Raw genomic sequence first — 16012 nt, 5'->3', positions numbered from 1 at the left:
CCATTTGATTGAGTGGTTGGAAAAAAATTCCTCGATGTGGAGAAAAACACGACGGTAAACTTCCGCTTATAAGCACCCTCTGTTATAGTCCCATCTACCTGTGAACAAGAAGATGCCATCCGTCTCCCAGTACATCTCTTGTGGAAACTTTGAGGGTTTACGTAAAAATTCTCCGTTGATTATTACTAATTGAAATTCTTAAGTAATTAAATAGTATGCAAGGCAAGTTTAGTAGTGAGAAAAATAAAATAAGCTGCAAGGTAAAAACGAAAAGAATTCATATCAACAACGATTTATGCCTTGAACCTTTCATTAAAAAATGCCGGAAAAAATGAGCCATCCCTATTTCTTAAAGCAAGGAATGTATCAATCGACGTTTTTAACTAAATATACTGTCTGTATGATATTTTTCTTTCTTTTGTTTTTTTTTTCCTTTTTCCCACGCTCGTGGTATGCTGATTAACTCTATTTCACATTTGTTTCACTGAGCTTAAAATTTACCATCTTTGATTCTTTCACCACACAGTACGACAGCGACATTGCTGTTCCTTGCAGTATGCAGGACGCGTGTCATATATGAACCTAGTATATAGCCCCGCTTTCCATGAGTTCTCCGTAGCTCAAGTGGATAGAGCGCCCGCTTGGTGTTTCGGAGGTCATAGGTTCGAATCTGTCGCGGACTCAGAGTTTTTCTTTGTCCCACCCTCGTGGCATGCTGATTAATTCATTTTCACATTTTTTTCACCGAGCTTAAAACTTTACCACCTTTTATTCTTTCACCACTATATTCCTTTCTATCTATTTAAACAACACAACCCAAAAAACCGGAACATGATAACAACTACAAGCGGGTTTGAACCCCTGACACAATAGTGTGCGTTATAGACTTCCGTGAAGGGATACTGAATTAAAAACACCGTAGCATGTTTTCCCACAATCCTGCTTATCTATACATCAATCCCATGCGAATGAAATTGTATGAACTAAATAAAACGGGTTTTAATTGGATTATTACTTTCCTATTCTGATTCCTATTCTATTCGTCCTTTGACGTTCTAAATTAAATGTTTCCATAACCTTTTCAACTATTATGCAGTCAATGATATAAAGTAACATGACTGTGATAAATGCCGGAGTACAATCATGTTGTCTGAATGGAAAAACAAGGGCCGGTGTTTTTTTGTTAGTGTTTCTGTACGCCTTCCAAGTATGATTCTTTTGAAACTCAAAACCTGTCATTCAAATCATACAAGCAGTTTCAATTTCCGCGTGTCATGAACCCTTTATATCTATTGTGTTAGCTTGTAATCAATCACACAGTCTCGAAGGTGTTTAACAGCGAGACAAAAAAAGCTAGTTTCAACCGGGGAGTTTGATGTCGTTAGTGCTGAATTGCAAACCAGTCATGAATCTGATTGCCTTCGATTTACAGACCACCTTTCGCCTAATTATGTTATGTAAGTATTATTTTCAATTACTCTGCGATTGTTATTGGGCGTACGGTCATGGCACCAATGGCCCACCAACGATAACAGGCGAAAAGTGTTAGAGAAGAAATTTTTTCATGCAATTTTAGTTTTTTTTAAAGGAGGATACATATCAAATTATTATCATTATTTAACTTTCATCTTCACGTTTCTTTAATCTAAAAAGGACGGGAGGAAAAACAATTGGGTGGAGGAATCTTATTTCTCCCAGGTTGGCTGCTAATTACATCCTTTCACAATTCTAGACTATCTTGATTCCAATTCAGTCGAAGCAATATTTTATGTTTTCGAAAATTAAAGCCAATCGGATTGCATTTTACGTAACCAAAGGTTACATGCATGGCATTTAACTGAAGATACTGTTAAACACCGAAATTTTTAACGTGAAGACTTGCGGCCTAGCTTTGTGGAAAACAATTCCTCTGTCGTGAATGGTTTTACGTAGCGTAGAGAAACCAGTTTCGCAAACTGTATTATACAAGATAGCTCGTGATTTATCATGAATGCGACCCTGCGAGCGCTACAGGAGAAGAAGGCCAGTCTACTTTTCGCGGAAGTGTCTGCGCAGCGGATCCTCATTTGAAAACGTTTCAGATGAAGAAACATTCTTACTATAGACACAGGGTGCAAGTTCCAGCTGCAAGAGTACAAGTTTAATTACTCTGTATTGAAATGAACTGATAGCGAATTTTCAAAAGATTCAGGTTTTTTAGACTGTTCCTAGCTAAGACCGGTAGCTATTAGTGCTGAAAAACAACTTGCATAGCTGGGAAAATTAATATTAAAAAAATACCTATTGTCATGAGGCATGAAAGTTTAAGTATTGATAAACGTCCACTGACTTCGTGACAGGATGATTTATATTACACTTGCATTTACCTAACGTGATACAATGCCTTCTATAAAATGAACAGTTTCGTATTCAGTTTCAGCGTTTGTCAAAGCCCACGGATTAGCTTTTGATTTTGAGCCAAACAACACAACGACAGCAGCGACAGGATCAAACCAAACATTCACCTGGAAGCTGTCCCTTGGAGAGAAAGATAAGTCAAAGCAGTTACAAGTTCAGTTTGGTCCGTGGGATCGGAAATACAAAATAGTGAAGTCATTTTTCATGACTGTTAAACAAGAACCATCTGGAGAAAATAAAACTGTGACTAGAGCAAATCAATCGACTGCGAGGCGTTTGCATTGGAACGGAGACTTGTCTCGTGACTACTATATCGCTTTTGAACTTGTCAATATTCAGCGCAAAGATGCTGGAGATTATGGCATAAGGCTCCGTGTTGACCATTTCCCTCCCACCATCTTACAGAACTGGTTCTCTCTTATTGTTCAAGTAAGAGGATTTTCTCTGCGGCCCTATAATCAATTTTGCGATTGCTTTTTTGTCGAATTTCGCTATTGAAACTGGACATCATTTATTAGTGTTTCCGATTTTGCTCCGATGGTCTCCCGGTTATCCTTGACCATATGGGTCATCAAAGATGGCGAGTTTGTCTTTATACATGACGTCATGTCGTGATATATATGTCGCCATAAGTATCAAATACACAAATATCAACCCGTGTAAAGATTTGTATTCATTATTTTTCAACTTTCGATCCTATATGAAAATGTTGCATAACGCGACGTACACTGGATGACTAAGCTGGACTGAGACCTTTGACGTACTGGCGAACCTGTGATGGATAGATCAAATCGTTAGTCATTTTATAGCTCATTTTTGAAATACATTAGACCTAACTACTGTTCCTCTTTTCGCCCTAGGATCCAACGCCCACGCCGTATATTGGTAAGTTTTTATAATACCTAATCTAGAATTGACATTACGGACTACATTTACTTGCGTTGTTTTCCGTAGCAATATGCCCTGTCAGTAATTGTGTTTAAATTACTCTGTCGATCACTGGTCATCACAACAAAGTCAGTACTCTAAAATGTTCTTATGGATGTACCACTTCTCTCAAGCGCCCTTATATAATTTAGCCCAGCTGCAATTCAGTCTATAAGAGCCATCCCATAATAGTGATAATAAATGAAAGTTAGAGGCGCGCCTTAGATCGACAACTATGAGGAAGGAGCTGCCTGTGGGCAGAAAACACACAGTGATTTTCCGATTGATCTTTAACCTCCAGATACTCGACATATAACTCTGGATGTCGCTGAAGGGGATCACGTGAACATCACTTGTCGTACCAGCGTGGAAGCGAGATCATCTGTGTTGTGGTTTAAGGACAAAGTTCCCGTTTATGCAGAACAAAGCAAGTTTTTATCTCTTACAAATGTGAGCAGATTACAAGGAGGGAACTACTCTTGCGTATCTATAAACCAGGCTGGAAATACTACGTCGTCCGTCACAACTATTAATGTGCTCTGTGAGTACTGAAACAAACAGTAAGACTAATATTTAAAAGCTGGTTCATTCTTCAGGGGCGTGCATATATCGAGTTGAAGATTTACGCCTTAAGTTTAAAGAGAATAAGTAAGAGAATCGAAGAAACGCTATAGGTGTGCTCGGCTCAGGCTTCCCATGCAAGTGCACCCATGCATAACTCGATATATACACAGATAAAGCATGAACTAATAGCTAACTACACTGTAATGCTTTTTTGCCAAGCTTTTTCTACGGTCAGAAATTAAACCGTTACGAAAAGGCAATTTCTAGCCCTATAGCCTTATGTTCAATTTCATTCATTTTCAATTTTTTTACCAAATTAAAATGCAATTATTTAATACTACTGTTTCACGTTTTTCGACTATAAATAAAAACTAACATTAGATGTAGCATTGTTTTTTGCTGTAAGCTAACTGATCCTTTTATTAATTTGGTAAAGTGTTTACAACGTCTAGATATGAAATAAAACGTCTCATTTCATTGCAGATAAACCAAAAATTCATTTTTTGAGGAAGCTGAAACGAAGTCCGATAACGCTGCGGTGTGAAGCAGATGGAAATCCTTCACCGACATTTTACTGGCACAAAGACAGTGAAATTATACGCGAGGGCTTTAACAGTAGTTGGAATGCAAGCACTTTGACTGTAAGTCCTGTGAATGACAAGGATTCCACGCGCTATGTATGCACAGCAAAGAATAAAATTGGATGGGACGCTCTGGCATTCCAACTGCATAAGAAAGGTAAGTGTAGTCAACAAACGATCTTTCTTGCTGTCCCATGTAGCGCTGTTGCTAGCAAACTCAAATCATCGCTGACAGTAATATCAAATGATTTCATTATTATACGAAACAGAAAAACTCAAATTAAAAGGAACAGAACTGATGAAATGAGACAAAAGCGGGGTTACTTCTAGTAACCTCGACTGCACAATGACAAAGATTCTTTAATCTTCGCTTGACAAGTCCCAATTTATAGGTACGCCGGCTGGTGAAATATCAAAAGGCGTATTTCTAGTAAAGCATGATAAATAAATGAAAAAATGAAAAAAAACATTGATTTAGTATAACTTTTTTCTTTTAAACAATAGGTCCAGACGCTTTGGAAAGTAAAAAGCGTTCAGGTGCTTACAGATAACTAATAACAAATGTATTTTTGTTTCATAAAATTAAATAGTTCTTAAAATAAGGGATGCAAAGCTTCAGGGGGAGAGGGAGACTCCTTATATCGTCCTGGAATACTCTGCACAAAGGTGCACCTGTTTTAGACTTCGCAGGTAATTATGAAAGGGTAGGGATTTCACGAGTTAAAGAGTAGGAATAGTGCGAGGTAAATCTGTTATTCGAAATTTAAAAACGCGTTTGAATTACAGTAATTCGAACATAGTTATCTTATCGTTAAAAAATGACAAGAATTTTTTCTGTTCTATTGAGTTATTCGTACCAGCTGTTAAAAGGGATGCAAATTTCTTCTGTTGGTAAATGAAAGGGGAAACTTTTTTCAATAGAAGTTATACGATATGTGTTACCTTTTCAGTCGAAAGACAAATGGGTAAGGGATCAGATCTGGGGGCGGAGCTTACCCGTATATAACATTGTTGTCCCCCCCCCCCCCCCGCCTCCTTCCCACCGGGGAGAACAACGCTTAAGTAATGTAATACAGTAAGAGAATTTTGGTGATTACTATCTTTTAGCCTAGAATTCCTCGTCTGAAGGACTGAGAAAATGATAGGTTTATACATGTATGTTTGTCAGAGACCAATAATCGGGAAGTGTGTGGAATGAAACTGTTTGTTTACAAACACTACATCAGCCACGTAGAAACGGACTGCTGTATGAAATAGGTGTCCCTTAGTGCATACATCTGATTCCTTCAGTTTACTAGCTTTCCCCTGGTTCGGGGAGTTTAGTGGCGCATCCTTTTCTAATTTAATTTGTTCTCAGAATCTGGTAAATACAATCTCGGTAAAACAGATTGTCAATTATCTAGCTTCAGCAAATATAATCCAGGTAGATTAGTACAAATGGCTAGGTAATTTCCCGTATATCATTTATTTTTTTAAAGTAGATGTCACCCACAGTTCTCTTATCAAATACGCATCTTTATCCGCCTGTGTGGCCATAGTAGGTTTGGTATGTGCCCTTCTCATTCAGCGACACGTTGGTAAGAGACATCAAAGAGACACCAAAAGTGAGTAACTCAGTATCACGTATAACGATATCCAATATTGAATTTACTAGTTGCATTCAACGTGTAAAAATTGGTTTTCATATTATCACTAAATTGTTTTGTTATTTTGATTTCAGACGACCATGCCGACGAAATCTTTACGTATGTTTCATTTATACCGATGTAACTTAAGTTTTTAAAATAATTGTTAATTATCGCATAACGTTGTAGTCGACTTTAGTACTAGTCTGCTAACCCCGGTGAGTAACGTCTGCGAAGCATGGCCAAGATCGTTGTTCTGGGCACGCAAAGGACTCAACGAATTTCCAGAAATGTGTTCGAATTTTACTTCAACATGGATGGCGATATCCATGGTGCTTACTCATATGGGGCCCAGAACAGGGGTTTCGTTGCTGGCTCGCAGACGGGCTTAACCGGAGGTTTAGTTTCGTCAGTTGCAAAGGCTACATCGGCCTTCTCACTTACATTTTATATAGTCGAGGAGCAGAGGCTAGAAAGAATTCGACGAAGTAGCAACCCCACCACACAAAAGGTTTTACCAAAGTTTCTGATAGCCAGATACCCACAGAGTACTTATTCGACAATCAGGCCCCAGTTGTTCCACCTGATAAGTCACTATCAAATGGATAGGTATTAGGGAAACTGATTGTGTTATCCACTGGTCCGGTGGATAGCGTGGTTCATCTGTTGAACAACTGGGGCCTGTTTGACGAATTTGGGGTCAGTTACTTGGTATGCTGCAATTTTTGCGGGGCATGGGGGAATTGTAAAGCATCCAGTTTCAGCAGTTTCGTATTCAGTTGTAGGTGCAAATCTTTGAAACCATATCTCTTTACCTATGCAAGCAAATTGATTGGTATTTGGCCGACGATTGTTAATAAGAGCGCGAAGCGCAGCACCATGGGCAAGAAAATTTGGTTATCTATGCTTCGAGGAAATTTTGGTCCTGACAAAGTCGTCCCTACGTACGTCCGTAGGCTTCACATTCATGTCGGGATCTGAAATGTCATACTTACTAGCTTAAAGTCCAACCAGATATAAATTGTTCAACTAGATATTGTACACTGGTTGTATTATGATCAAATGACATGGTGCCAAAATAGGGTATTCGCTGGCCAATGTCACATTACTGTATCGTGGATTCAGATGTACAACTCATTGAGCTGACGTGTTTTTTAAAACTTTACTTCGGAAAGACTTTTCTTAAAAGTTCTCCGGAGAGCGTCGTTTTTGGCCTTGGCCTAAACATCCCAAAAGAGCTACAATCTCAAAAAAATTTTGGGCTTGATTTAATTTGCTCGACTGATTTTCCAAGAGCCTAACCGTTCCATTGAGACAAACAAATTTGCTAATACTAGTGCAGAGGGACCATTTTTATTATCACCGCTCCCAATGACAATTATTTGAACTATGTGTATGCAAATAACGCTTGGAAAATCATACTCATGTCTTTGCAGGCACTCGCTTGGTATCGCTTTGATAGAGCCGAGTCATAACGAGGCGATTTATTCTGAAATAGACTTGCCGTTTTCTGGAGATAGTGAATGGGAAATCGCACCTTTAAATCTGAAAGTAGAAAAGGTGATTGGGCATGGTGCATTTGGAGTGGTGTCACGTGGACTGGCGTTTAATTTACCTGGAAGACCGGGTTGGACAGTTGTGGCAGTGAAAAGCCTTCAAGGTAACAAATGACTTAACTTGACTACGAGTTCTTTTAACTCTTTTGTCTGTTCATATCTTGAGTTTTGAATCTATGACCTGGCATAACGCCATAAGTGTAGTCTACTAGCATCACTAACCATCTTAAGAAATTAAAAACAAAAATCTAGGAATTTTCGTTGTATGTATTTCATATCTGTTGTCAGCTATCAATAATAGCATAAATATTTTTTTCTTTATACCAATGCCTTTTATAATTTTGCCTCTTTCTTCCCTTTTTCTTTTACATCTGCGGTTTAATACTGCAATGTAATTTCTTTACTTGACTGTTTTATCTTATTTCTCCCTTGCCTCGATAAGTTTTTAACTACTCCCGGGCGGAGGATATCTGTCAAGTTTATCTAGTTTTCAATTAAAGTTGTTGTTGTTGTTGTTGCTCTTGTTGGAACTTTGCATGTGCCTGAACAGAAGGCGCGTCTGAAAAAGAAAGGCGAGACCTGTTATCAGAGATGTCACTTCTAAAACAGCTTGATCCTCATCCCCACGTCATTCGCCTTTATGGCTGTGTCACAACTGAAGGTTAGTACAACAGTACAGAAAGCTACGTTCTAGGTCTTTACATTGGTCTAAACAAATAAGCAGAAGTTTGATCGAGGTTCAATGCGCTTATAAAAGTGTACAAAAGTTCTTCAAATGTGAATACTAAGATGATCACTAGAGAAACCCACACATTTTGCAGGGCGTAGAAAAATGTTTTTAGGCCAATTATAGAGCAACTGTATGTTATGCCGCAATAGAGAAAAAAAAAACATTCTGCCTAAAAGTTTACACATTTCAACTATTTTGATTCTAACATGCAGTTTCCCTAAAGTAAAACTTTAAACTAGCTATGAAAAATGATTCAATTGATTTACTTCTACCTTAGATCTTATTTGCTGATTGCTTGTTTAAATGAATTTCATTAATTGATTTGAAAGAACGTCCCCTGGTCGTGGTTGAGTATGCACAGTTTGGTGACTTGCTTGGTTACCTGAGGAAGAGCCGGGGCATGCGTGATAACTACTACAGTGACCCGTCAATCAAACCTATCACCAGCCTCACTTCAAAGCAACTATTGAAGTTCGCATGGGAGATAAGTAATGGAATGGAGTATCTGTCCATGAAAAAGGTAAAAACAAACCAACCCATACATAATTAATTCCTGAAGGTGTTTTCTGTCATGCGTGTGATCTAAGCTAAAAGATCCACTAAAGGGGAATTAAACGACGACCTCAAGATCACTTTGTCTAACCTAGTACAAAATAGATCAAACCTTTGACCTTTTCAGTTGTTAAATCAGTTTAGAGCGTAAAAATTGTTTGTCTCATCTTTCACTTCTATGAATGAATGAATGACGAGTCGTGGATGAGAGGACAACAGACGTGCCCTCTTTGCAATACATTTGTAACATATGAACAGTAAGCTCGGACGTCAGCATACAAAGGCGCCACTGGCAGCAGCTCTCAGTCCATTTATGAGCTTACTGTACCCACCCAACCCATGTTGTCAATAATGAGATGTGTGAAGGTTGACCACAACACCGGGGTCTACGTCCCTTGCTCTTTTCGAACAGTGGTGTGGGTTCTTTTACGTCCCACAAGAACCAGATAAGTGTAAGTGCTGTGAGACGGGACCTACGGGTTTTCGTCCTTATCCGAGAAGACTAGAAAGTTTAACCGTTTGCAGATGTCATTACAAAGGCAGCACTTTCTTCTCATTTATTTAAAGACTATGAGTGTTGGTCCGGCCGGGGTTCGAACCCGTGACCTCCCGCTCAGCAGACCGGCGCTCTCCCAACTGAGCCAACAAGGCGGCGGTAATGATTTTGATTATTTGACAGATAATCCACCGCGATTTAGCAGCTAGAAATGTATTGGTCGGTGAAGGAGAGGTGTGTAAAATAACTGACTTTGGTATGGCCCGGGATGTGCAGGAAGAAGACATATATGTTAGAACTCATGAGGTATGTAATTATCTATCTTTTGACAGCAAAATTCCGTGGTAACAACAGAATCTAAATCCTTTTTACCGAGATTTATAGCGATCCATCGTAAATCCGTTGATCATACAATAGTCCTATGAAGGGACCGCAATCTGACGTCGTGATTTCAAGAAAATTAAACTACCGCGATAAAACTTGCAGGATGTTTAACGTATCTAAATGTTCCTATTCTACTTCTAGTGAGGCCGTCATAAAGCCGGACGACGTCATATGAAGCGGGAGTTATATCATAATAACAACTGACCGCCATTTTGGATTCACAATCTTAAAAGTTCATCATACCAAAAAAGTGCTAAAATTTGGCTGAAATTTATCATATCAAAAGAACCGTGAACATGTTCGTGATCTTAGCTTATCAAACAAATAAGAATGTCACTGTTTGTTCAATTCAATATCCATTTAGGCTTGCCACGATATGCATGGTAGTGATAGGAATACGTTAAGACGCGTTCATTTGTACCATGAACACAATATTTTACCTATTTTCTTGCCTCCGTGAACGCTAACGTTGTCTATTCGAAACTGCCGTTCAATAAAAATGACCATGCAATGACGTCTGCAAATTTCAGGGACGCCTTCCAATCAAATGGACAGCACCAGAAGCCTTGATCGGCAGCGGAGCGTACACAACTACCAGCGATGTGTAAGTAGCTGCATGTTCAGGCCTAATTTTAAGATTCTGAGATTCATTAATGCCCTTGGGTAATATCTACTGAGAGGGAATTTAACGTACCCAAGACACTTAATCCTGAAGTTAAAGAAAGAAAGCCGCGCGCGGCAGGTTGTGCGTTGAAATGCAAACAATACAATACGTACCAACAAAAAAGTTGCAAATTGCGTGTCACTTTCAATTGTTTTCCTTAGGTGGAGCTATGGCGTTGTCTTATACGAAATCTTCACTGTTGGTAAGTTAAAGCCGGTCAGACTATACTACACTTAACTATACTCCCCGTAGCCGATTTTAAACGCCACGCTCGTGTGACAAGGGAAGGAACGCCCTGCGACAGAGTATCTTCCCTTAGCACCGAAACCAGTCGATTTTTTCCAAATATCACATCACCTTTAGGCCCTTTCTAGTAACATAAGATAATAATTGTGTTCCTTCATAACATTAAATACAGGTTATTTTTCCTTAATAATCTGATTGATATGCTTGGGGTATTGGGATATGTTTTCAATACATGCATTCTTTGTACTCGTTGGCCTCTCTCACTGTCCAAGGATACAGTTATTTATATTTCTTCGTATAGCCTTTAAAAAACGACGTGATTAAAAAATAAAGACAAATTCAAAGTAAATTGTCAATTGTCAATTGCTTTGGTTGCCAATCAACATTTTATCAAAATAATCCAGCTCCTTGTTCTCAGTCAGGAGCGTATTGACACAGAACAGCGGTGCCTTGTACTTGAAAGGCGAATTATTCGATTCAGGGCATTTTTGACGCTTTCATTCGACTTGCTGCTACTACAATTCAGTACCTGTGGTAACCTGCAGACTCTCGACAGAGAAGTGGGAAGTGAGAAAAAAGTCAGTCTGCAAAGCTGGCCATGGCAATCTATTGAGTAGAAAGATATAACTCTGTTTCAGGTGGTGATCCTTTTCCTGGAGTGTACATGAAAGATATGCTCGTCTTATTGAAGAAAGGCTCCCGCATGTCACGTCCTAAATTTATCAGTCCTAAGCTGTAAGTATATATTGATAACGTCACAGGCGTTTTGAGGAATAGCTCACATGACCCTTTACCTTTGGAGAACAAGGGATGAATTCTAAGACAAAAAATATAACCTCCAATCTCTGATTTTGTACAGCTTGCAAAAATATACCATTCATATATTTGTAATGAGGCGACATTATTGCTGTTTCTCTGGTCTTTCGGAGTTAGAACTTCCTTAATGATCGCTTTTTTAATAAAGTTATAAAATATCTGCTGATGTTTCTGTTACAAGTGGCCCTTTTATGGCTGGGCCATCGGTTAAACCTGAACGGCGACCGGAGAACTTGACAGGATGGAGTGTAGGGAGTATGTTGAGCCGTTCACGAAGAACAGGTGAATAACCTCAAACTATTTTAGGGTCCAGGAAAACAAAAGCCCCACCCCTGTCGCCGCCCCTCCCAGCGAGGCCCTCCATATTGCCACCCATAAAGCAAAGATTGTAACGGCCAAACCTGTATGCGAGATCTCCCTGAATCAGGGGCACCCAACAACTAAATATTTCCAAATGCGTTTGAAGTGTCTTAATTGATTTCCCCTATGCTTTAGAAACTTGTTTGGTTACTTTGGAACTGCCTTAGAAACTATTCGGATGTCTTAGAAAATCTTTGGTAGTTTCAAAGTTTAAGGTGGCTTCATCTCGTCCGACTGGTAGCCACCATGATGGGTCCAGTTGAAGGTTAAAGGACACGGAGTAGCCCTACTTTCACTAGAAAATTCTTGGGGGTCGTTTTGAGACCTATTTTAACAACAGTTGTTTTATCTTGGTAATATAATGCGAAAAACACAATTTCCGAACGTTGTAGGTAAGTAGAAAAACTCCGAACATCTAGCTTATTAATGAAACGGTCATCCAGAAATCTTTGGCCTTTATAGACCTTTAAACATTTCTAGGCAATATTGGTTCCTTCGAACAGTTATTTTACAAAGAAAGGTCATTTTTTCCGTATATTTTTTGTGCATTACCACGTGATGTGTCTGTTATTTCAAATGGCGTGTGGCGAACAACTGAAGAGGTCAAATGGCAAAACTAGTTTTGTGAATCGCCGAAACAATTAAGCGTGTTGAAATTGGACATAAGACCTTGGATCTCCCAAAAAGTGGCCCTGGGTTCTTACCAAAAGTGGTCGTTAGAGTTTGTAGTAATACTGCTAATTGTTTTTGAAAGGCAAAATGTATTATCGTATTTCAGTTATTAAGTAGTAATATCCTCGTTTAATACGAAGGTATGATGTCATGATGAAGTGTTGGAAAAGCGACCCATCCCACAGACCAAGTTTTGGATGCCTAAGCGCAGACCTGCGAATGATGATGAAAGAAGAAGAGCAGGTTAGCAGCAGTGTGGAAATAATTTGGGCCACTAGAAATTCCAATTGCCTTTATATGCACCCATGGTTCTCTACTGCGAAACTATGAAATTTGGTTTAGCGAGAATTTTGAAAACTGGCTATCTACTGCAACGTAATTTTTCTTTGCTTATAGCTAGCTCCTTATCCTTCTTTTTTTTCATTTCTCTTGTAGGAATACGTCAACCTGGAAGAATTATTGTATAAAAATGTCTTGCCGATAAACGTTTAGAGGCGACTTGCATACATGGCATGGTTGTCTCTTTACAGACACCTCTATAAACGTGCAGATATCAAGTCTGAAAAAAGATACCAAATTTTATACAATTAACAGAAGTAATATATTCATGGAGCCTTTCTAATGACTTATAATATACTTCGTTGTGTATCACTGTCAAGAAGTCTTGACTGTATTGTCAAATCGTGATTTGTAGACTTTAATTAGAAAAAGTTTATATAACGAGAACCTAAGCTCAATTACCAGCTGCTGTTCGGAAAATGAGCCCGCGCTCCTCACTCAAACAGATGGCTGGACGCGTGGATTTGCTATTGTCGACTAATCAGATGGTTGCCTGCACAAATCGAGCCGGTAGCCATAATATATTTTTCCTGGAGCAGATTTCAAACGGTGCAGCGAAGGCGTTCTTTTATATATATGAGTTTTGAAGCGTTTGAAGCTTAAAAACCTGAAATATTTACAACGAAAGGAGTTAGAGAAACTGGTAGAAGGTGAGGATGTTTTTGTAATTCAAACAACCGGAACTTTATTGTCAATTATTAATTACATAACTTTGTTTAAATTTCTGAAGACAAGGTTCAGAAAAATTTGCTTACAGCATTTTTTTAAAATAAGCTTCATTTATTGACTGTGTTAGTACAGACAAAACAAAAAAAAATAGGATACAAAAAAACAAGGTTAAGTTGTATCCAAAGCAAGAAAAAAGTACACAGCGCCTTTTTTTGTTTATAATAATAACAAGTCCCGTGAATGTTTATTGTACATACAGAAAGACTGCATTTTTTAGAAAGAAAGAGCAAAAAAGGAGAAGGCTTAATTTAAAAAAAAAAAGTAGACAGCGGAATGTTTTGTTTTAACAAGCCCCATGAATGTTTATTGTACATCCAAAAAGACTGCATTTTTTAGAAAGAAAGAACAATAAGGGAGAAGGCTTAATTTAAAAAAAAAAAGTAGACAGCGGAATGTTTTGCTTACAGCATCATTAAAGCCCATATGAACGTTTACCATACGTGCAAATGGTTTGCTACTATCACTAGGGAAAACACGCACAAAAGCCTAATTTAGCATCAATGCACTTCCTGAAATTCTCAGCGTGGCCAGGGGAATATGTACAGGGCATACCCTCAGACCTTGTCCCTCAGTTGTAAGAGCAGCTTGTTTGATTATTAAATTCAGCCAGTTCTAGTAAAGTTTAGGTCTCGGCACCCTCTATAGCAGTTCTCGCCCCACCCTCCTCCCCGCAGCGATGGGGCATACCTCGTTTTCTCTCCTGGTTCACCGACTCGCAAAGCCTCGGGCCGATTCTCTTATATCTTATGCATTTAGGCTCAAATGGATTTGTGTGCGGGTGTTCCGGGTGAGAATATATTACCATCTTTTTACCCAAAGTTTTCGAAATGAAAGTCACCCAATATTTTGATGTTTATCTTTCCATGAAGTTTTCGCTTTTTCGCGTTGTTTAAATAGGCCATTTGCATTAGATGATCACGTGATCAACTTTGTCAAACACGAAGACAGTTCGCTTTTGAATAATTTTGTTAGCACTAGCTGAAAGATTAGGTAACCAGTAAATGTTCAGCCGTATATCTCAAAAGCAGCGATTGCAACAGCCGCCGAAAATGAGAAGGATTTGTATGAGGAAAACAACTCTTACCACCCAATCACACATGAGTGGTTTTCCATACAAATCCTTGTAAATTATGAAATTTTTAAACCGTCGTTAAATCTTTCCCTTACACATTTAATTGCTCAAACTGCCTGTTATGAATTAAAAGGAAATGTGAGCCCCGTAATACTTAGGGGAATATTTCGTCATTTACAAGGATTTCTATGGAAAACCATTCGGGCGTGACTAGGTGGCAAAAGTTGTTTTTCTCATACAAATTCTTCTAATTTTCAGTGGCCGTTGTAATAACTACTTTTGAGATATACTGCTGAAAATTTACAGGTTACTTAATTTGAGCTCTTGCTAACAAATTTTTTTAAAAGCGAACTGTTTTCGTGTGTACCGAATGACTGAATATGAAGAATTTCGAAATTTCAGTTTTGACGGCGAATTCGCGATATTTACGCTCTTGAACGGCCCCAAAAAACCAGCCGACAAAGTTCGTTCGTCTTGGTTTCACGACGAACAAATGCAAGACTCAGTCACAACCATACAGTTAGATAGTATGACACACCCGAGTGTCTTTGCTGCCAACTGGAACAACAGAGCCACGAAGGAAAAAATTATTTCCTATCAGTTCAGGGTTAGTGACGATAAATTCACACATTTCTGACACTTTTGCGGTAGGTTTAACCTTACCGAAAAACATATCAATTGTTACTTTCTTACATTCGTAAAATCCATAAGCACAAACCCTTCAGAGTTTCCGAGATGACTGTAAAGGAAACTAACCTTGAATGCACGGCACTCTTGAAAAGTGCGGTTATTTTCTTAGAAAGTGTGTTTTCAATTAATGTACAAACATAAATTGTATAAATTTTTCTCTGTTTTTTTATCAGTTTGTTATCCTGATGAGTTTACCGTGTTGAAATGATTTATTATCACGTTATTATTCATAATCATTGATATTATTCATACGGCGACGCAAAGAGGCCACACATGTACATAAGAGACAAAGTTTTATATGCAAAAGTGCTTAACCATCCAGGCATTGATGTTAATTCTAGAAACAGGCGCGGATCCATACCGGTTTCCAGCGTTTTAATTTTTAATAATAAAAAAACTTTCCAAGATGCAATCTTGCTCCATATCCAACATACAACATGGAAATTAACCTTGATAAAGAAATAATCCGCCGATTTGCATGGCTTCACCCGAGGACAATGGAATTGGCCAATATCCTGTCTGAATGACTTGGAAACCCAGGAAAGGGGACTTTAGGGAGTGGCACATACCCCGGACCCCCCAAGAAGCTTGCACTCTCGTTTAGGAAATCCG

The 16012-nt window shown here is 38.6% G+C and overlaps 1 protein-coding gene across 1 annotated transcript; it reads left to right on the top strand.

The window, feature by feature from the left end:
- Nucleotides 1-1326: 1326 nt before the first annotated feature.
- LOC140950283 (fibroblast growth factor receptor 3-like) lies at nt 1327-13927 on the top strand. Its single transcript, XM_073399503.1, has 17 exons — nt 1327-1457; nt 2414-2826; nt 3258-3282; nt 3626-3865; nt 4372-4626; nt 4974-5006; nt 5951-6073; nt 6190-6214; nt 7531-7754; nt 8201-8311; nt 8710-8900; nt 9612-9734; nt 10343-10416; nt 10638-10678; nt 11361-11457; nt 12711-12813; nt 13006-13927. The coding sequence occupies exons 1-17, from the start codon at nt 1376-1378 to the stop codon at nt 13060-13062; spliced, it is 2217 nt and encodes a 738-aa protein (XP_073255604.1). The 5' UTR covers nt 1327-1375; the 3' UTR covers nt 13063-13927.
- The last annotated feature ends 2085 nt before the right edge of the window (nt 13928-16012 follow it).

This window comes from Porites lutea, chromosome 10 (assembly GCF_958299795.1).
Source record: "Porites lutea chromosome 10, jaPorLute2.1, whole genome shotgun sequence".
NCBI classification, from domain to species: domain Eukaryota; kingdom Metazoa; phylum Cnidaria; class Anthozoa; order Scleractinia; family Poritidae; genus Porites; species Porites lutea.
Note: the sequence above shows the minus strand (reverse complement) of the source record. Positions and strands in the feature narration are given on the sequence as shown.

Coding starts and splice junctions, on each gene's coding strand:
- LOC140950283 (XM_073399503.1), top strand. CDS start 1,376: ATGTCGTTAGTGCTGAATTGCAAACCAGTCATGAATCTGATTGCCTTC. Junction 8,901..9,611: donor AGTATCTGTCCATGAAAAAG/GTAAAAACAAAC, acceptor ATTATTTGACAG/ATAATCCACCGCGATTTAGC. Junction 11,458..12,710: donor AAATTTATCAGTCCTAAGCT/GTAAGTATATAT, acceptor TTTAATACGAAG/GTATGATGTCATGATGAAGT.